A 22,532-nucleotide genomic window follows, 5' to 3' on the forward strand; every position below is an offset into this window, starting at 1 on the left:
AAGTGTATGTATGTAACCAAAGGGACTCCATATTAATTCTTTCAGTATTCTAAGTGCTTTGTTCACAGGTGCCAAGATGTTCCCAGCAGCTATCTCACAGAAGAGGATTGTTTTGGCTATCGCTTCTCCAGCCTTGGGAAACTTTCGCTTTCTCAGCTTCAAAGGGATTGTTTTGAGAACTATGGGGGGAGGTTGGGCCTGCTGGGTTCTGATACTTTGTAACTCATGCTTTGCCTGTCATTCGTAACAATACACGTGTACCAGCCTGGATATTGTATCTGGGCCCATGGACTATAATGCAGACCCATCAGCGCCAGGGTTCCCATGTCGTACCCATTGTAATCAAGTGGTATTTTTTGTAATCCTGTTTGGCTTTGTCTAGATGCTGTTTAATTAGAGTCCATTGTTGAGCAGCTTCCCCCCACCAATCCGAAACGTCGTTGGCTGTAGAAGTAGGAGGGGGGAGCGCTTCAAACGGGAAGGGTTTGAAGTGGAAACCATAAATGACTTTAAAAGGAGTCTCCCCAGTATCTGATTGGGTGTCTACATGTATATATAGCTACCATGTACAGTATGGTTGGGGCTTCTTGCAAGTCCAGGTGTAGGCGAAGCACTTTGTCTCTCTGGACTGTAAACTTGTATATATTGCTCTTTATCCACCTGTAAATAAATTGTATTATACACCTTTACTAAACAAACAAGGTGCGTACTCTTTGTGGATCCTCCTTAAGCTGGTGCAGTCACGCTCAATACACACTATTCAACACGGTTATGGGCCCAGATAGACTGCACCAAGCTGAGGAGGCTCTACTGAAGTAGAGACGCAGCAGAGTCGGTGGTGGATGTTGGCACCTGACGGCCGCGGTCCCTCGGAGGAGGAATTATTGGCGGTGGAAAGTGTCAGTGACCAGGAGGAGGAGGAGGCAAACGAACTCCCTCAGACCAGTGCAGAAGCAAGTATGGCACAGAGTACGGTCGTGTTGGTGGAGAAGCTGACCTCCGTGAACTACTCCATTTGGTTGTTGCATATGGAGCATTTTCTAAAGAGAGAGGGGCTGTGGAAAAGTGTCAGCAACCCCCCAGCAGCCCCTAATGATGCGGAAAAGATTGCAGATGAGCGTGCTTTAACTCATATCATGCTGGCTGTGGGGGATGACCAATTGCTTCACATCAGGGACTCAGCTACCAGTTCAAAGGTCTGGGAAGATTTGAAGCTGATCCATGCCAGAACATCTGCAGGGTCATTAATTATGCTGATACGTCGCCTCTACAGACTTGCTCTCAAGCCGGGGGAGAGCATGTAGAAGCATATAAACAGTTTGACGGAACGTTTCCAGCAACTGGCTGCACGTGGAAAGCCCAACGAAGACTCTGATAAGGCATACATTCTGTTATCAAGCGTGCCTGATGTATATTTTCCATCTGTTCTGTATAGATCCTGTAATCTTCCGTTGGAGAAATATGACCAGACCCAATAATGATGTCCTCGGGTGACGGGTCAGACGGAGGGCTAGGGCTCGGATCTTGGTAAGGCCCGCGCTGCTGGTAGGGAGAACGCCATCCAGGGGACCATAGTGGGAGAACTCACTCCGTACGTCACCCCAATACTCTCTGCCAAGGGACGGGGAATAGGATCGGTGAGACCTTGCATAGAGGGAGCCTTCTCTCTCAAAACCTCTCCACAGTGAATGATAGGGTAGATTCTCTCTACCAGTAAAATCATCAGCCGGCCCGGCATGGGATGCAAGAGGTGGAGCGTCAGGCAGGTCACCGTCCTCACCAGAAGAATGGTATGATGGAGGAGACAGGTGCGGGGAAGGAGTCTTGGGCTTCTCCCAGAACACCTCATCAGTTTGGATCGAAGTCGATTGTCTGTGCTTCGACTTCTTCTTGGCTTTCTTCTCACCCTGAGAGGGAAAGGTACGGTCGCAGTCTCGACTCCGAGTCACCGGATCCGATGTTGTCAACGGATCCGAAGCCTGCGGTCCCAACCGAGCACTAGGCTTCAGGGTGAGGCTGAGGCGAGTCGGCTCCGTATGTTTCGGAACCGATGATGTTGGTTCCGGCGTCGGCTCCGACAGTTCAGGAGCCGACCCGGCCGGGATGTTCGGATCCAACAAAGTCCTCTGCATCTTCGGAGTCAATGTAGATGGTGGTTCCGACCTCGAGGGAGACCTGGATCGATATCGTCGCTTCCGAGTCAGATCCGACTTTGAAGGCTTCACGCGATCCGAAGCGGAGCCCGAGGCGTCTTTCGGATCCGAAATCGGAGTCAGGGTCGAAGAGCGGGAGCGGGGGGTGGAAATGGAGCTACGGGCAGACTGTGCAGTCACCGATGGGGCTTCAACTGTCCCGCTTACTGGCGACGGCCCTTTTTGAGGGGTATCCGCAACTCCCGATGCCCGCATAGCCCTCCTCCAGAGTAGGGCATTCAACCTGTTAGCCCTCTCAGCCCTGGCCTTAGGTGTAAATCGTTGGCAATGCTCACACTTCTCAACGATGTGTCCTTCACTCAAGCACTCGAGGCAAATGGAATGGCCATCCGTCCTCGTCATCTTGGTAGAGCAAGTCGAACAGGGTTTGAATAAGGCTTTCTCAGCCATCTCTCGCTGAAACGAACAATCTCCTCACAAAATGGTGTTATCTTCTTCACAGCGGACAGCTAGATCTTTACCGGTCGGTGGCAAAGAAGAAACTGAGGGGAAGGGGGCGACATCGCCCAATGTTGCTCGGGTGGGAAAAGCCGAGCATGCGCATTGGTGCATTTGTGCACCCCCTAGTGGACGTAGTCTAGAAAAGAAAAATCCGGTCGGCAGGCCTGCGCAGGCGCAGTCCCATGTGGGGCTGCACAGAAGACAGACAGTGAACCCTAAGACCTTGGACCAGTCACACTGTGTGACTCACACACTCTCAGCCTAACCTTCCTTACAAGGTTGTTGTGAGGATAAAATGGAGAAAAGGACAATGTGGTATGCCACGTTGGGCCTCATATGGGGGAGAAAAGTGGGTTATAAATGAAGCAAAAAAATAAAACAATAAGATGTATGGGCCTGGTTTGTTGTTCTACATTTTTTTGGCTCTGATGTCAAGGCTTTTATGTGCTCTTGTAATGTAATCTGCCCTGAAGCCTCATGATGCAGCAGGACAGAAAGACGAATAAATAATAGATTCTAGATTACCAATACGGTTGCCAACCAGCAAGAGGGACTTGGAGATCTCCTGGAATTACAACTAATCTCTAGTCTACAAAAATCAGTTTCCCTGGAGCAATTGGTTGCGTTGGAGTGTGGACTGTATGTCAGTCCCTCTACAAACCCCGCCTTCTGAATACCCCAAATATCCAGGAATTTCCCAGCCTGGAATTGGCAACTTTAATTACATGAGACTACAGGGCTATAAATTATGTCTTTATTCTCTCTAGTGCCACTAACATGCTGATCCTTACAAAAATGCATGGCTTAATTAGCCTTGTAAGGCACATGCTTGTTTATGGCCACACTAAAGGATTCTTCCAAATAAGGCTTTTCTGTATTGCTTATGAACTATCTTATGCCTGGCACTGCTAGTTTAAACTCAAAATTAAAATCCAAACCAAAGAGGTCAGATGAGCTATTGTAAACTTGAAACACTGAAGCAAACTATCAAGAAAAGCATTTGGAACTTTAAAGCCTGACACTCTGATCTATGGTTGCCAACTCCACCTTTAGAAGTTCCTAGAGATTTAGAGACGGTACCAGGGGAGAACAGAGTTACGGGAAGGGAGGACGCTCAGCTGGGATGTGATGTCATAGAACATGCTCTTCAAACCTGCCATTTCCTCCAGGGACATCTTATATACTAATAGCCAAGTGCCCTTCCCCTCCTGCTGATACTTAAATCTATGGATCAGGAGCACAAGGCTAGAAACCCCCCAGGGTTGCAGAAAAATCTGAAACATTGAAAAACTAGGAGGGCATTAAATCCCCCCCAAAGTACTTACCTGATTACTGCTCATGCGCAGTGGTGTGCTGTGGCCGGAAAAGCAGGAACTGTCCCGCACACTGGCCCTTGCCGCTCCCAGGCTCAGACATGGTGGCAGCAAGCTGCCCCTGTCCCCCCAGTCCCAGGCAAGGGCCTAGGCCTGGCAGAGGAGGCAGTGAGTCACCTATGCTCAGGTGTAGCAGTAGTGAATAGCTGCAGTTAGTGCCACTGCCACCCAGCACTGGACTGTGAGAAGCTCCAGTGTGCCAACCCAGTGCTGAGCCTCAGGAAGCACTGGAGCTATTTACTCAGATAGGAGGGCTGTATTGTAGGGAGAGGGTCTGATGTTTAACTAATGAGTTAGGAACCATAGACTTCACCATTATGTTGCCTTACATATTACCTGCTGCTTTAAATATGTTCTCCTATATACTACTTGTGCTTCATGTTGTCTAATGTCATTCCTAGAACTGATTATGTTCTGTTTCAGCAATTCTTCAACCCCATATTGGATTCTTGCTAATGTTATGTCTTCATAAACTTGTATTCATTTATCCTATGACATTGTTTATGGGAATGTCCTTGACACTGTATGGAAATGCCTGCCCTTGTCCTTGCTACTGATTGTATTAATCTCACACTATGTAATCAGCCTTGAGTCTCAGTGAGAAAAGCGGACTATAAATGACATAAGTAAAAAATAAAATAATAAAAAATAATAAAGAAGCTAAGGTTGCCAGCCCTGGGTTGGGAAATATATAAGAACAAAAGAACATAAGAGAAGCCATGTTGGATCAGGCCAATGGCCCCTCCAGTCCAACACACTGTTACACAGTGGTCAAAAAAACAGGTGTCATCAGGAGGTCTGCCAGTGGGGAAGGGACACTAGAGGCCCTCCCACTGATTGCCCCCCCCCACCAAACACCAAGAATACAGAGCATCACTGCCCGAGACCGAGAGTTCCATCTATACCTTGTGGCTCATAGCCACTGATGGACCTCTGCTCCATATGTTTATCCAATCCCCTCTTGAAGCTGTCTATGCTGTCTATGCTTCTAGGAGTGACATCATTGTGCAAGCCCAGGGAGTGCTCCTGTGCTTCACACTGGATTCTTTAAGAATCAACCAGTTTGGGGCCCAAATCAGCCTGGCATGAAGTGAGAGAGCACTCCCAAGTCCTGTGCGATGATATCATTCATGGGAGTGACATCACACCATGCCAGGAGCATGCCCCCAGAGGCCTGTTCTCCTGCCTTTTCCGTTTGTTGGCCAGGTGAGTAATGTGGGGGTTAGAGATGGGGAGCAGGGAATCTCTCACTGGGGGACAGGCAACCCTGCCTGTAGATTTGGGGGGTGGATTCTGGAGAACACAGGGTTTGGGGAGGAGAGAAACGTCAACAGATTATGTCATATAGTTCACCCTCCACAATAGCTATTTTCTCTAGAAGAACTGACCACTGTGGCCTAGAGATGTTGTAATTCCAGATCTCCAGGCATCACCTGGAGATTGTCAACACTGGCCAGAGCATGCACCCTGCACTGGGCCTTGGGAAATGCTGGCGTGCCCACCCACTGCTGCAGCATGGTGAGACCCACAGGCCAGGGAGGGCCAGCTCTGAGCCCAGCAACCCCTGGTAAGTGGGAAAAGGGAAAGGGGGGAGGGTTTGGGGGAGCAAAGGGGCAAAAGGTGAAGGGTGTTTGAGAGGGGAGGGGGGGAATGGTGAGGGTGCTTGGGAGGGAGCCAAGGAAAAAGGGGAGTAAGGATATTTGACTGAGAGGAAGGGTAAGGGGCATTGTCAGGGAGGCAAATAGATGATAATGGGGGGAACAAAGGATATTTAGGGGGAGAAAAGGAGAACGATCATTGAGAAAGGTGTCCCATTGTGTCCCACTCCTTCCCCAATGTCACCATGATGCAATCTGCACCATTTTGTTGCAAAATCAAAAAGAGTCCAGTAGCACCTTTGAGACTAACCAATTTTATTGTAGCATAAGCTTTCGAGAATCAAGTTCTCTTCATCAGATGCATGGTACAGAAACTGGTCAAATATAGAAGAGGAGGGGGGAGGAGGGGAGGAGAGAGAAGATGCAATTACGGGGGGAGAGGGAGGATGCAACCAAAACATTCCTTTGCTAGTAAATGTAAACATCTCCTTTTGGCGTGGGGATCAGTTGGCTTTTGTGAGGCTTCAAAGGAGTTTGCCGTGTTAGTCTGTAGCAGTAAAACAGCTAAACCATCCAATTCCAATGCAGCATAAGCCTTCGATAACCACAGCTCTCCCCGTCAGATGCATCTGACAAAGAGAACTGTGGTCCCCGAAAGCCCATGCCAGGTGCCACTGGGCTCCCCCAGACCCCGCCTCTGTAAAGGAGATCTGTTACCTGTGATAATGTGATAACCATTCATAGTCCCTATTCAGTCCCAGCTTGACAGAGTCAAATTTGCATATGAATTCCAATTCAGCAGCCTCCCGTTGGATTTTGTTTTTGAAAGGTTTCTATTGAACTACAGCGACCTTTAAGTCTTTGATGGAATGTCCTGGTAGATTGAAGTGTTCTCCCACAGGTTTCTGGACGTTTCCATTTCTAATGTCAGATTTGTGTCCATTTATTCTTTTGCGTAGAGGTTGGCTGGTTTGTCCAATGTACAGAGCAGAAGAACATTGTTGGCACATGAGGGCATATATCAGATTGGAGGATGAGCAGCTGTAAGAGCCAGAGACAGTGTAGTTGATGCCATTGGGTCCTGTAATTGTATTCCCTGGGTAGATATAGGGGCAGAGCTGGCATCTGGGTCTGTTGCAGGGCCTGGTACCTGTGCTGGTGACTCTGCTGGCCGATTCATGATTGTGAGTGAGAAGTCGTTTAAGGCTGGGGGGCTGTCTGTAGGCAAGGAAAGGTCATTTTGTTGCAGACACCTACCTTATCTCTAATCTGCAGATCAGTTGTAATTTCAGAACTCCAGGCCACACCTGGAGGTTGGTAACCCTAATCTGATCCTAGTGCTGGATGCTTGGCACATATGCTGTCCCTCACATGTCAAGAGATAGGTTCAAACATCGGTGGCAGAGCAGGGGCAGAGGAAAATTTGGGCAGGATTACGACCAGGAAATAGCAGTGATCCCAGTAACACCCTCTACCTAGGGTTGCCAGCCTCCAGGTAATGGCTGGAGATCTCCTGGAATTACAACTGGTCTCCAGGCCACAGAGATCAGTTCACCTGGAGAAAATGGCTACTTTTGGGGGTGGGCTCTGTGGAATTATGCCATGCCAAGGTCCTTTCTCTCCCCAAACCCCACTTTCTCCAGGTTTCTCCAGGTTTCACCCCCCAGATCTCCAGGAATTTCCCAACTTGGAACTGGCAACCCTACCTCTACCTCCAAATATTTCTTTCCCATCTATTCAGAAACTGCTTTGCAAATAGTCGTTCAACCAATTTCACTGCCATTTTACAACAGTTTCATCAAGGTCATGTTTCTTGAGCTTCCTTATACCAAATGAGACTGGGTCAAAATGTTTGCTGAAGACAAGATAATGCCAGCTGTGCTTCCTTGTCTGTTAAACCCTTTATTTGGTCAAAGAAGAAAAAAGCTGATCAGAGAAACTATAAATGTCTAAAGACACAGTCTCCACCCTGCAAAGCTACAGTTTCCTGTCAAGGAGTCCACAGACTAAGACTGGGGCTTGGCCTACGGAGGTGACTGAGACAGTGTTCCAATCTGCATCCATTTCACAGACGAAAACAGAAACACGCCTGGAACACCTTGCCTGGCCCAAGGACCTACACATGGCAACTTCATTAATTTAAAATCTTCTAAGGACTTTAGGATGTGTCTTCAGGCCATAAAAAAGAACCTGCTCATAGACAGCATTCTGAGCCTAACTGATCAACTGTCTCTTCCTGATACTTCCTATTCATGCTAGCATTGTTTTTTTCCACATTCACACACCCTCACTTTTTGAAGTTTCTGCCAGAGCGTGTCCAAATCTGTTCAAGGCCAAAGGCTTTGTATTTGAGCACCTTCTTGTTCCCAAAGTTGCAACGCCTTGTGTGTAAACTGGCAACGCCAGCCAAGCAAGACTCCCACAGTGGCTTCACAAACTGTAATTCAGTATTCAGATATCCACAGGCTTCTCTCAGGGGTGGGGTGGAATGGTGGTTGTATATATAGAGTCCCAAGGCAGATTTAAGCCTTTAGGAAACAACTGTCAAGCTTTTCTTTTTTTTTTTTTTGGCAAAGCAACAACTATAGTTTGACTGCTTTATGGATCTACAGATATTAAATTTACTTGGCTGCTAAAAAACAACCTACCAAACATCCTGTTCACAGATGAACGACCATGGCTGCATTTTCTTATGTAAAGCCCCTCTCACTGTGAAACTCAGTATCTGTTTACTGGTAGTTGACCTCAGCATGGCGTGATAACATTGGGATGTCTGTATATTTGTTTTCTAGGGTCTCTTTACGAGTTTAAATACAAGTTTAATTGGAGGAACCCCCTAACTCAACTTGCTTTTAATGTGTGACCCAAAGATTATTATTCTTAAAACAGTGGAGAGGGGATGCAAATCGACTCCTGTGGGCACACAGAGGTAGACGGAGCAGCTTCGTTCCGGCCTTTCCACCTGGTGTGCTTTACCTAGCACAGAAGGGTAGGATTGCCAGGTCACCTTATCTTCCCAGCAGAAAGGGAGGATCCAGGAAGTGATGTCATCACGCAGGTGCAGGGGCACACACATTACTTGCAGTGGGCCAATTTTGGGCCCCAATCAGCCCATTTGGGGCCCCAATCAGCCTGCTGTGAAGTGGGACACTGAGAGATCTCTGTCTTTTGGTGCTACACCTCTGAAGATGCCAGCCACAGCTGCTGGCGAAACGTCAGGAACTACAATGCCAAGACCACGGCAATACAGCCCGGAAAACCCACAACAACCATCGTTCTCCGGCCGTGAAAGCCTTCGACAATTACATAGATTTCCCAGGAAATCTCCCATCTAGGCACTGACCAGATAGATACCTGAGTAATGTCAGCAAGATTATTCAACCACAATCTGATCCAACTGCACAGGAAGCTCTAGCAATATTCATTTCAACCAAATAACAACAGAGCTGGGGCAATAGTTGCAAACAGGGATAAAGGAAACCACACGGTCATGAACGTAAAAATAGTCAATGCTACAAAACCTGACCTCCCACTTTCAGAACAACCACACATTTGTCTCCCTCCTGGTTATATACAAAACATACACACCCCATTATGTGGGCATGTTGCACAAAATACTAAGGAAAAATAAGTGGGATGAATGGGTTGCGATTCACTCTTCAGAGAGCGTGCCCTCTACCTGGAAGTTCTTTCTTCCTTCATATCACCACCACTCTCAGATAATATAAAAACTTGTAACAGAAAAAAACAAAGACCTTAAGGAAGGTTTGCCACATCACCAAAGAGTGGAAGTAAACCCCGTGCCCCCAGCAGATGGAAGGAGGACTTACAGAAAGCTGGTCGGGTCTTGTAATAATAGGTCTGGACTGGGCTGCCTTCTGCTCCCCCTGCAACTCTGTGAGCATGTTTGCACTAGTAGCTTTTTGCACAAGAAAGCTGTCTAAGTTCCAGCACATTCTGAGAACTGTAGCTGAGCTCTGCTTCCTGGTTTTGTAATGTAAAACCAAATTCTTTAAAAAGGGGAAAGCTGCTCTGCAGGAGATGAGGTACAGGTACTGTATTCATTCTCTAACTCTTCCCACGCAAATTACCAGCTCCTTCCTGACCATTCGGAGTTGCTAGCCTCTCTCACAGAACTACAGCTCCCGGGGTTCCCTGAGAGGAATTCACTAAACAGGGTAGCCAGCCTTCACATGGAGGCTGGAGATCTCCTGGAATTCACTGATCTCCAGGCCACAAAGATCTGTTCCCCTGGAGAAAATGGCTGCTTTGGAGGGTGGACTATATGGCATTATACTCTGCTGAGGTCCCACCATTGCACCTAACTGTATAGGTGTATAAATTATAACTGTGTAATTGTATAAATGCAGCCGTTTTTAAATAAAAAACATGCAATTTTTAGAAGGGTCAAGCCTTTGGGAAAACGAACTATGGCAGGAAAAGAAGAATGAAGAATGTCCGGGGTCTGAGCCCCAGCCCCCAGACTTGACAAGAGGGAACAGCAGGTCACCCGGGCTGACGGGCAAACAGAGGGGGCAGCTGGGGGACAGCAGATCAACCCCTCTCACGGGCAAACGGAGCCAGAACCTGCCTGTGCCAGGGGGGAAGGGCAAAGGCCCAGGGCCTCAGACGGCAGGGGGAGGCAGAGGGAGGCCAGCTAGTCCCACTCCCCTAGGGAAGGAAAGGGGGCTAAGCAAGGCAGAAGGGACCAAGGGCAGAGGGATTGGGGGCCCAGCAGTCACCCACCCAAAGCCCTTACCTGAGGAGGAGAAGCAGCAGCCCCAACAGCCCAAAGCCACGCCCCAGCTAGAAAAAAGTAGCTTGGCCCAGGAGTTGCCAAAAGCCAAGCCACTCCAGGTGGGGCTATTGGAGGCACTCTGCAGGAAGCCCTGGGCAACCAGCCAAGGAGCCGCAGCTGGACCCACCTTCAGCCATCAACCCAACCAGGGAGGCCGGGCTGCTAGCCAGGGGACTGCAGCTGGGCATGCCTTCAGCAATCAGCCAAGGCAGGGAGGCTGGACAGCCAGAGAACAAGGCACAGCTGGCGCTGGTCAGTGGAGCCAGATCAGCTACCCCAGCTGCAACTGCTTGGTGCAACCCAAGACCAGGCTGGAAGAGGGGTGGGACAGTAGAAGGAAGCCCTATAAAAGCTGGCTGGGAAGAGCCCTGAGGTGGTGGGTTTGAGGAGGAGTGATGGAGCGGAGTTGGAGTGGAGCCAAGGAAAAGGCAAGAAGGAGAGTACTGGGAAGAAGAGATGGTGGAAGATGCAGGGGGTAAGCAGGCCAGGTTGAGTAGGCCAGCGAGTGGATTGAGAGGGAGTCAGGGTGATGTATACCGCCCCTCCTTCCACAGAGCAGGGTCCTGCAGAATCCCTGGACCCCCTGTGACATCAGGAGCAGACCGCCCAGTGCCACGCCCAGTGGCAGCTGCGGCAAGCCCTGACAAAGAATATGAAATGAAGAGAGAATAAAAATGAAAAGAGTGCTGAGACCAAGATGATTCCATTACGATGAAGCCTTCTTGGTGAAACATGTAGGGAATTTTAATCTGAATAAACCAATATTTCCCCCCTCTTGCACCATCAGCTTTTTTGCTTGCTTTGTTTATGATTGGTGCAGCCCTATTTTTCTCCTTTCCATTACTACGAAAACTAAAACAAGCAGCTTTATGTGAGACAAGGGTTACGGTGCTCAAATATTAATGCACAGCTCATGTTCTTCAAGTAAAAAGGCCACATTGTGCCATTTTCCATTTAAAACAGACGCTCTGGTATTAAATACTTTATTGGCTTGAAAAAGGGAGAAAAACTACAAAGCCTTTTGTGGTTCATTCAACCAGCTGAAGCGTTTCTGAGGGCAAAGAGCTCCCCCAGGCGCTTTGAAGGGAAATTACATAAAAACATGTTCCATTAACTTGGCACTGTCATCATCGGGCGGGAGTTCAAGCACTCCGTCTTGTGCAGTCAGGATTGAGATGAGAAGCTTGCCCAGTTTTATTTTCTTGTGTTGGAAACATATTTCTGCTATCTCTTTCCACTCCTCCACATTGCAGTTTGAATCATTTATAATCATTTGTTCCAATATGTCTAAATTTTAAAAGAGAAAGTGAAAACGGTATTTTAATGCATTTCATTTCTGGTTTGAGATTCAGATAAAACAGAAAACTTCATAGAGTTTGGTGTTAAGAGCCTAAATAATTAATCTATGTTAAAATTCTCAGCAAATAACATGCAAAAAAGATTTCAGGATAATTATTTCAATGTTCATGTTGCTTTACGAGACTGAATAAAACTAGGAATAAAAACATAAATCTAGTCATTAGTGCACTTAAACCTAGACTATGCATGCTGATTTTAGTCAGTGTCCCCTGTGAAAGGGGCCACTAACTGGTCATTTAGTAAGCATAAAAGAAACACATTCCATCAGCCACCTTTGTTAGAGCATATTTTGCATGCTGAAGGTTCCATGTTCTTGGACACGTTTAGATACAAGATCGTTGGTAGGAGGACTGTGAAAGACTTCTGATAGGGCTGCTGTCAGTTGGACCACTAGACCAAAGATGCTCAGTCTTCTGAGAAAATATGCAACAGTTCACGTATGGAGGGTGAAATAGCTCCACCCAATAGTACGTAATTGTATGTAGGCAGATCTGTGCGCCTTGGAGAGTGCTGGACTGTAGTCCAGGCCTGATCAACCAAGCTGAACATGGGCCTTCAGACAAGGATCAGGACACACCTAGGGCTTGTTAAATATCCTGTCTCGGCTGCTTCCCTAGGACTTCACAAAGCAAGATAGCTGTCAAACAGGCTGCATTTCATGGTCAGGGGTTGTATTTGGCTTGATGAGATGTAGGCTTGCTTGAGTCTGCAGAGTGGAGTGGAGAGTGCAGCACCATAGCATCACAGATGGGGGCAAGACTGTAGATCTGACTATGTCATAACTAAAACCACAGGCTCTTCTGTCACAGGATCCCATAACTTCCTGCTGTTTGTGTCAATAGGCTGGCCATCCATGGTGCAGTCAAAACTGAGCTTGATGGACCAATGGTCTGACTCACTATAAAGTAGCTTCATATGTTCAACTAAAACAACTTTAACTGACTCACAGCCAATCAAGCTCTCGTGTTTTCTTGTTAATCAAGAAGCCCCCAGTTCAAATCTTGCCTCAATGATGAACTTTGTAGGTGGGCCTTATCTGTGCCACAATCTTTTAGCACAATAGTGTTGCTGTGGTGTCTGTATCTGTCCTGATCTTCAAGAGGCCCCAGCTGTTCTTGCTCTGATAGCAGGAAGCAGATACAGGAGCTTGATGATAGGTGTTAGGTCTAGTCTCATGGGCAACATAGAGGTCCAGCTGAACTAGCAAGGTTTAGCCTAGGGCTTGAATATTCTGAACAACAAGAAGCCCTACCTGCTCCTGGGCTTCATCTGGCCAGGGCTTGAATGAGGCCCAGTTGTGCAAAGCAGGATTGGTATATAAATCAAATGTTATATTATCTGCTCTTAGGCAGTGACCTGGCTCAGTAGCTGGAAGATGGGCTACCAGCCTGGTGCTACTCTGTCACTGCATAGCCTCTTCACAGGCCCCCCATCTCTTGCTCCTGCTAGGTAGGAGGAGAACTTGGGAAACAGGCAGTCCAGTATCCCCTACAAGGCAGGGGACTGGTTGTCCTGGAGTCTGGCATGTGGCTAGCATCACCTAGAGTTGAGCCTTCAGGGCAGACCCTTCAACTAAGGCCCCAGGATCCAGGGGCTCTAGGTCTGGAGGAGGTCCAGTAGTGTCAGCCAGCATCTCTGGCTCCTCTGGTCATCATCCGAGGAATCTCTTTCTGTGTCTGGCCCAGGGGTATACACAACACAAGCTAACTGACATGCATTTTTTTTTCAACCGGACATGTATGTTGCTATTTTGACAGCTGTTCTTGATCTTCTTTCTTGTTAATAAACATCAAACAATAATAGCTCTTTTCATACTCTTGACTCAAAATTCACATGTGTTTCCTATGCACTCACTGCCCAATTATCAATCTTAAGAACATAAGGGCAGTTCCCACACGGCTTACCTGCACCCAGAACGCAGCGCAGCATGCCGAAAAAAATGCGGAAGATCGCGTTTTCTCTCATGAGTTTTGCACGATGTTGCGCAACATCGCGCAAAACTCACGAGAGAAAACGCGATCTTCCGCATTTTTTTCAGCATGCTGCACTGCATTCTGGGTGCAGGTAAGCCGTGTGGGAACGGCTAAGGAGAGCTGTGGTCCATGCAGTCTAGCACCCTGTTTTACACTATGACCACCCAGTTACTCTGAAAGGCCAATAAACAGAGCACAGAGGCCAAAGTCCTCCTCTAATATTGCCTCCTAGCTCTGGTGTTGAGACATTTACTGAATGTTGTATCTGCAAACTGGGAACAGTAGCTACAGAATTAATGCCATAGAACAAAGTCTACTGAAGTCACATATAAATTTCAAAATTCTTTGAAATCTACACATATAAATTTCAAAATTCTTTGTGCGACACTTTGTTACAAGCTCTGATGTGGCACCAGCACTAAACTGCAGACAAGGAAATCTGCCCTGTAGTTCTTTGAAAGGAACATTGTATGGTGCTACTGTTCTGCCTCTAACAACAGTTCAATGCTGGCCACTGTAGCTTGGATCCTACGAACAAATACCATGCTATCACGTGCATCCTCCAAAACTTCCATTTGAGCAAGATCAGTGGCTTTCAATGGGCCCTTATGCAAACGGAAGTTTTAATAGGAAGCATGATCCATGGCAAAGTCTATCTAATCTGCACAGAACCTGTTCATAGGCTCTGAGCCCTCATCATCATCATCATCACTACAAAGAACGCCACTAGTGCACAGAAGAAGTTACGAAAAAAACACTGATTATTCTCCTGGGGAATTTATATCCCAAAGTGTGTCAGTGGGAAAGGAGCAAGGGAAAAGGTCTGAGATGAGCCCCACTGAACCAAACCAAAGGGCTTACCTGGCCAGCATTTATTTCCAACATAGGTTAGCTGGATGCATAAGGAAAGGGCCACAGCTCAAGTGACATTTGCAGTTAAAAGAATCTCAGATACAGAAGTGGGAAAGACCATCGTCTAGGGACACTGGAGAGACACTGCCAGTCAGAGTAGAAAATAGTTGGCTAGATGGACCAATGGTAGAACCGTAGAAGGAAGTTCCGTATGAGTATGTTCAAGTTCAAAAGCAGGGTATGGACTCTCTCCTACTATTTCTTCCCAGAATCTGCTACTCAGGTATGCTACCTGTGAAAGCTTATGTTAGGCTACATTTTGCAGTCCTTAAGGTGCCACAGCACTCCTGTTGGGTTGTCATGAGACTCTCTTATCTAATAACCATTGAGCAACTTATTTTCCATCAATGCCCATGAGGAGCAGGTAACAACAGAGAGTGGGATGGGAGAGGCGAAGGATAAAGGGATGATTGTGAGCCAACAGTTACACTTCCACTGAAATCGTTCACAAAGCCTGGCTGTACTCACTTCTGCTCTCCTTGGCAATATCCTCCAATAACCGTATGCTATAGATTCTTTGTTCTGTGTTGTAGAGGAAGAGCACTGTTGCCCCAAGAGACAAGGCAGCTGGTTTTCCCTTCCATTCTTGAGTTAGGCAGCGGATAAGTTGTACACTAGGACAGTTTTTCACAAGGTAGATATAATCATCTGAAACAAACCATCAAAAGGCTATCATCTGAAAACCAGAACATGCCAGTGAAAGTTTGCAAGTAGAACAAGCTGACAGTCTATTTTACTCTCTCTCTAGGATGTGGTAAGCAGATACACTGCTCCCCTCCCTCTAGGTTTTAACTGACATGTGACTTGATAGCACTTCACACACACAACAGCTGTGACTTGATAGCACTTCACACACACATTGCTGGGAAGGTAGGAAGCTACAAGGAATGGACTTACTCAGTACTGGCACCTCTCCTTGTGCAGCACCTTACTCAAGGAAGCTTGCCCAGCCTTTTCACTTGTCAGTTTTTAGGAGTTGGTTGAGAGCTTCCTGTCCAGATAAATCTATGATTTGTTTCATTGCAGTCTTGATTTATCTAGTACAGCAAAGTGGGAGCTGGGTATCCATGAGGGTTATCCAGGGTGTCTGCTAGTCCTTTGTAAAGATGGAAGATGAGCCCTTCTTATGCCATCCAGCTCATGTGAAAACAGGCTTCACTGGGTTTTTTTTTAACAAATGGGAGCAGGACAAAGGGATAGAATCAGATTCCTCCTCTCAAGAATGGCAGCAGCTTACAGAGCTGCTACAACCTGCTCTCCAGTCCCTTAGCTTCCAGATGACCGCTGAGTGTTAGCTAGAAAACATGCTGACTTGTACCTCAGCCCTAGGAACTCTGCATCAGCAAAGCTGTGTTGATGAAAGTAGGAGTGAATTTCCTCCCCTCCCGCAAAGAAGCTTGTGAACCCATGTGGCTATTACTCAATGCTGGTTCCATGCTGGTGAAGGGAGAATGGGAAAGCAGGGAAGATACACTACTGTTGTGTAAACAGATTGCTGGATCGAACTCACTATAATTAATTTCTGGAATAAAATTGAATTGGTTTTATTTTTCCAGTCCAAAGTTTTTAGTCTATTTTCTGGAGGGAGGAATGGGGCAGAGGGGAGAAATCTGAGATCTGATGTTACAGACAATATTTTCTTCAGCTGATTTTTAAAATGTAACTGAGGAGTCTTACTGTAGTGTGTTGAGGCCACAATCATCCATGGGGCATATGTGACTATTTTGCATATGCTCTGAAAAGGGGCCACTTGGCATGTGATACATACTGGCAAGAGAGGGAGGGCAATCTGCAAAAAAAATCGGTCCTCAGGTTGCTGAAGTCTGAGAATCATTGACATACAGCCTGGGTACTGTTTTAGTTTGAAATTACAATATACAATCAATTGAATTGACAGCTGCCTTAAGAAGGCTAATCAGGCAGAATGCAAAACTTATATATAAATAAGCCTTTGGAATCTACCTGTGGAAAAGTACTGTAGCTGGTGGATGTAGTCCATGGCTCCAGAGATCTGCCCCTGTTTGCACAAGCACAGAGCAGCTTTCTTGTGTGCCCCACACCGGCTGTAGGCAATCTGAGCCAAAGCAAGGCACTGGGATCTGTTGTGCTTGTCCACCTCTCCATAGGCACAGATGACATCACCTGCTTCCTCATTGAATGAAAGTCTGCAGGAAACAAACAAATAAAAAGAAGCCAGATTGCTGTACTTTGGGGCATTATGAAGAACTTCAAAGGGAACAACAACACAATGTTTCTATAACATTTTAGGGAAGTCCTCTTCAAACCGTGTTCCAGAGAACCTTGAGGTTCTTTGGAAACATACCAACGGTTCCTCAGTAAGCAGATCAGTTCTGGTGGACAAGCTTGTCTGCAAGACAACCTTCTCCACCACTACTGGCCCTCACTGAGGGGTGTGTTCTTGGTTGCACTTTCATTTCATTTAAGATGACGGCAAGCTCTAAAAGGCCTGGCCATTAGCTTATTGAATTAAAGGTTCACCTGAGAACATTAATAAGAACAGCACTGCTGGATCAAACGAAAGGTCCATCTAATCCAAAATTCTGTTTTCCTGCCAATGGCCAAACAGATGCACCTGGAAGATCTCTAAGCAGGGCATGAGGACCAAAGTTTCCCACGGTTGTTGTTCCCCCAGAAACTGCTATTGAGAAGAACACTTCCCTTGAATATAGTCATCATGACTAATAAGAACTGATGGACCTAACCTCCAGGCATTTGTCTAACTCTCCTTTAAATGCCCAGAATCCTCTGCCATGTGCAAAGGTTCTGTGGCAAATAGATTGACGTGCAAAGGATTTCGAAAGGTATAAAATTTGAAAGCTACTGCTTCTGATGCTTCAAAGAATTTCAAACATATTTCTTCAGTAATCTTAACAACAGCCTTGTAAAATATGGCTGGTATTTTAATATGCATATCACAGACAGAGGTCAAGGCCCAAGGAGAGTGGCTCACCTAAGGCTGCCAAGTGTCTATGGAGATCACAGGGAGATGAAATTTGCATCTGGGTCTTCCTGATTTACAGATCAGGGTCTTTTCCCAGGTATGTCCCTGGTTCTGGCTGATAGATGTATTTTGGGAGTGTCAGGCTCCGCTGCAGGGTCGTTGGAGTCTGGAGGGACTCGTTCTCCAGGTTGGCCCCTCATCCTAGCCGCCGGCTGCAGAGTAGGCTTCACAATGGGGGAGAAGGGGGGATTACAGCACCCTTGCACCCTCTCTCCCCCACCCCTTTTGTGGGCTGGTCTATGGAGTGAGTCTATCACTCGCTCGCTCTGCCTATCCTCTCCAGCCAAGCATCGCAAAACACTCCTTCTTGGCCTGCCCTCTTAGCCCACTTTTATGGGGTCATCCTAGGAGGATCCCCATCCCTTTCACAGACTCCATCCCATGACCTCCCTCCTCCCTTGTTGGGCAGGTGCCTGGGCCAACCAGAGGGCCTCCAGCTGGCTTGCCTCCCTTCCCCCTTCCTCCTGCACCCAATGGGGTGCCACCCACAGAGTGGGGTTGGCAGGGCCTTGCCAGTCTTGTCGAGGCCTGCACGGGCAGGCAGATGTTCCAGCCACCGGCGTCGCAGCTGGGGTTGCCAGTGGCTGCCCAGTGGGGCCCTCCCCTTTCATGCCCTGAAAAGCTTCAAATGTCCATTTTTACCCTGTAAGCCTCTATTAAAGGGACAGGACATTTTTCTCCATGCCTGCTGGCAATTCTTTACATGTTTATTTTCTTTAGTGTGGCAAACAGCAGCTCCTCAGGCTGTGCTGCAGCACTAATCTGAAGGTGGGCCCGCACGCACCTAAGTAGCATGGAACTCCCAGACCAAGTCTGTCAACTGGACTCAAGGGCATACCCAGGAAAAGTGTATCATGTTATTAGGCCCTCAGTCTCTTGGCAGTATGCAACATGATTGCATACACATAGATGTATATGTCAGACTCTCTGTTCAAGCTTGACGTACTCTTGCTCATCTCTGATGTTCATGGTTGTGATCCAGAGACTTAGTGCCAACTCAGGTAAATCTTTGTTCTTTGTTCTATTACAGGTTGCCAAGTAACGTGTGCACTCTTGTCAAATTGCCATGGAGGGGGTGCCTCCATTCAGGAGGCATGGAGGCAACAGATTGCCTTTCCTTGTTCTCTATTGCTTGCCCTTGATTTTCATAGTACCTGGTCTGATAGAGCCAGGCTGCCTTGGCTTCTCAGCAATCACGTTTCACATCTTGAAAATTATTGTCCAAAGAAATATAACTGGCATCAGAAATGTTCCCAAGTGCCCTCTTACTTTTGCTGGGTGATCCAGTACATCACCAGTTCTAACCGTTTCTCAGATAAGGCACATTTGATGGCTTCTACTGTCAAATTTGCTGGAAGAGGATGCTTGACCGCCATGCTTGTGCTTACAAGAGCTTCACAGTACATAAGCAGAGGGAGGATCTTCCCTTTAACACTGCTGACAGCTAAAGGAAAAAGTTGAGGGTGGGGGAGAAGAAGAACTTGAAGAAAGCACACTTTTGCCTGGGGCTATTTGTACCTTCCCTCCTTCCCAATTCAGATTCCATCAAGGGAGCCCCGAGTTCTGATTTCAGAGCTAACTGGTGAAATTAAGGAAGGTGCAAATGTTTGCTTACCCCCATAATTTATTCTGTTCGAAGATTCAAAGAATTTGGAAATTAATGGAAAGGAATGCAGATTTGGAAAAGATGTTAATAGGAAGGGGTGCTCGGAATAATGAGAAGGGCTGAGGTACTGAAAACAGTATTTACTGACATTTACTGACAGCCCAAACACAGAGGAGATAAGATAGCAACAACAGGTCCAAATATGCAGACAAATTAAAAACATGGACTCGATAAATGCTTCTGCAGAATTCACAGGCTTTGAGTGGTAGCCACTAAGAACATCCCACTGGATTCATTGTTATGTTCAGCTGACACACTGATGGAATTAGACAGAGAGCTGCCTGAGCCAATCTGAGAAGCTAAAAAGATAAAAGGTCATGTCTGAGGATGGTTATACCCTTAAATTTCTCCATGGTTTCTTCATTCCGTAGAATACCTCTTGGGCAGTTTGCTGCAAATATTGCTGCAGACTCATATTGACCACGGGAAAATAATTCATTGAACCTAGACAAATGAAAGAACACACAATTCTAAGAGGCAATTGCTAGGCGCAGGAACAACTTAGTTCTTGGCAATGGGGACGCACTAGCTAAGTCAAGCCTTGCAGCCTGATAGTTACCAGCTGACAGTGATCAAGGAAGAGATGTAGGGAGACTGCTACCTCTTTCCATGATCCTGCCTCAGGCTGGCTGCAGCAGGAAGCAAATTACATGGACCTAAAGCCCTGCTACATCTCAATCAATGGGAGGGAACTATGGAGGCAGCGAAATGAGAAGGTAAGCTCTACTCCTCTGTGCAGGCTCCCCTGTTTGACCACTAGAACAAATGCATCAGGGAGACCAGCTCAGCTTCCTGCGTTCTTTAAGAGATCATTTGAAGCAAGCTGAATACTATCTTGGGTTAAAGGGGTGTTTTGATATCAGATATTTTCCAGAATTATAATCTGGCAGGCTATATATATTGTTGCTATATTAATTTTGTTTTTAAATAAAGTAAAAGATTTGCTAACCAGTTAACTGGTCAGCTTGCTTAACCGAGAGCAAAACTGCATGAAACCAATTATGCAAGTTTGTGCAAGTGTGCAAATTTATGTATGGTCTTACATTCATGTTCTGCCTTTCCTCCAACAGGTGAGTGCGTCTGCTAATTTCACGGGCTTCCTGGATGTATGGTTGCATTTGCAAGCGTTCAGGCTTACTACTACTGAGCCCCTAGAGCACAGCATCAGTTTTGTTCTATTTCTACCTCTCTCTCTCCCCCATAGAGTTTGTGTCATTCTTGTTAGGAAGGGGGGAGGGTTCAATTGCTCCAATTCACTATTTTTTATCGCTTTCTAGTTTATCCCCCCCGTTATGTTAAAAGCTGTAGCGGCCACAAACCACTTTCATTTTGTTTTCTAACATGAGCTTTCTTTTTCATGATTTTTAAAATCCCCACTATTCCATAGTATAGCTTGTTTAATCATCTGCCACTTTTCATCCATTATACCTTGCTTGGTTATTGTTGGGATAAAATGAAGAGTGTGCTCTGATACTGTATGATGCTGCTTGGTTTAACTCTTTGTTTGGTGGGATGCTTTTTGTAAAAGTTGAGTTACTTGGTTGTAATCACAGCAACAGAGGCCCCTTCCCCACTTCGGAGTGTTAAATACTCTCGTATAAAGCACTATACATACTGATTTTCTACAAGACATGAATGCATGTTTGAATAACGTATTACAGCCATCTTTTCCCTGTTTCTTTTATACACCTACCCCATAACTGTTGCAAACGCTCTCAGATTTCTTGCTATGTGTATAGACACTTCCATTCCTCATAAAACAATGTTTGTTCCTTTGTCATGTCATCAGCTGCAGGTTGTGGTAGTAACCTGTGAGCAAGCAGGCGGGGAGCTGCAAGCCCTGGTGGCTGACCAGTTAACCTGCCATGTTGGCTCTCCTACAAAGTGGCCCTGGCATGGCTTTGCCTGGAGGAGTGAGCCTGAGTGACAGCAGCTGACAAAAAAGCATGCATGCCACCCTCCCCTTTCCATGACTGTGTGCAAAGACAAGGTGCAACATGGGATACCATCCCCTGGTCTCAAAGGAACTGAGTCAAAACTCATGCAAGTCCATTCACAGGATCGAGAGGTGTGTGATTGCATGAGTGAGTGCACAGATTTGAACACCTGCATGAATGTGCATGATTTGTCACATCTAGTGCCCCCCAGAATGGTCACTGGCTAAGTGATTTGAGCACAAGCTCGATAAAAGCTTTGCTGTCTAGCATATTTGGTTAACTAGCAACCCAGATCCCTATAGATGACGGTTAACAAAGCTTTTACTGTATTGTATTGATTATTGTTTTGATGTTACCTGTCTTGGGTCCCAACTGTGTTGGGAAAAAGATGGGACTTGAACTATTTTTAAATAAATAAATGGAGTGTCTAATACAGTGGTTCTAGTAAAGTGGCAAAATGCTTGATGTGCCATGAATTTTCACATGCCTTGCAAAGGAAAGGGAAGAAGAGGGAGCACTGACCTGGTGACTCTGTGGGCACCTGTTCACCTTACCTTTCAATATATTCAATCATGTCTGCTGCCTCTGTGGCCTGGGTGTGGTCACGTTCAAATATGCTTGAGCCACTGGAGACAAGTGAACCTAAAAAGTCAGGTGATCCATCAATTAGAAACCAAAACTAGGAACCTTGTAAGACTAAAAATTTAGACTGGGCTTCCCCCAAAGAACCCTGGGACTGATAGTTTGCTAAGGGTGCTGGGACATCTGTTAGAAATGCCCAGCACACAGGGCAGAACTGTAATTCCCAGAGTCCTCTGGGAAATGACTGTAAAAGCAATACTTGAACTAGCACTTCATCCATTAAGATCCTTTCTACCAATTAGGTTTTTTATCAGAGTCCCTGCCCTGTGTAGCTGCACTTCCACAGCTTACGTGAGTGAGCACCAGAGACGGGGGTTCTTCTATAGTGGCACACAAGCGCTGGAACTCCTTCCCCACAAAGGCTTGCCTGGCACCAAATTTACAAGCTCTTTAGTGCCGAGCAAAGATGTGTTTGGTCTCCCAACTCCAAGCTGTTTTAGACCCCCTACATCTCCTCTAGAGTTTTAATAGTCTAATTCTATGCAGAATTACTGTGATAAATCACCTTGCAGAAATTTATATGAGCTGAGGAACAAGCAAAAGGACAAGGATCTGCAGAGAATCAGGAAAAGGGAAGCTGTCAGAGGCAGAAGTCAGC

General features: G+C 46.5%; 1 protein-coding gene across 4 annotated transcripts in view; it reads right to left on the reverse strand.

The window, feature by feature from the left end:
- Window positions 1-11,422: 11,422 nt before the first annotated feature.
- Window positions 11,423-22,532, reverse strand: part of CLHC1 (clathrin heavy chain linker domain containing 1) — a 35,846-nt gene continuing 24,736 nt past the window's right edge. For all 4 annotated transcript variants that reach the window (XM_054986176.1, XM_054986057.1, XM_054986099.1 and 1 more), the window contains 6 exons: window positions 21,847-21,934; window positions 19,693-19,799; window positions 18,959-19,133; window positions 16,630-16,832; window positions 15,136-15,315; window positions 11,423-11,710 (listed from right to left, as the gene is read on the reverse strand). In XM_054986176.1, the coding sequence (XP_054842151.1) occupies window positions 11,514-11,710; window positions 15,136-15,315; window positions 16,630-16,832; window positions 18,959-19,133; window positions 19,693-19,799; window positions 21,847-21,934 (950 nt within the window). In that variant the 3' untranslated portion in view covers window positions 11,423-11,513. The remainder of the gene's footprint in view (window positions 11,711-15,135; window positions 15,316-16,629; window positions 16,833-18,958; window positions 19,134-19,692; window positions 19,800-21,846; window positions 21,935-22,532) is intronic.

The sequence above is a fragment of the Eublepharis macularius genome, chromosome 1 (assembly GCF_028583425.1).
Source record: "Eublepharis macularius isolate TG4126 chromosome 1, MPM_Emac_v1.0, whole genome shotgun sequence".
NCBI classification, from domain to species: Eukaryota; Metazoa; Chordata; class Lepidosauria; order Squamata; family Eublepharidae; genus Eublepharis; species Eublepharis macularius.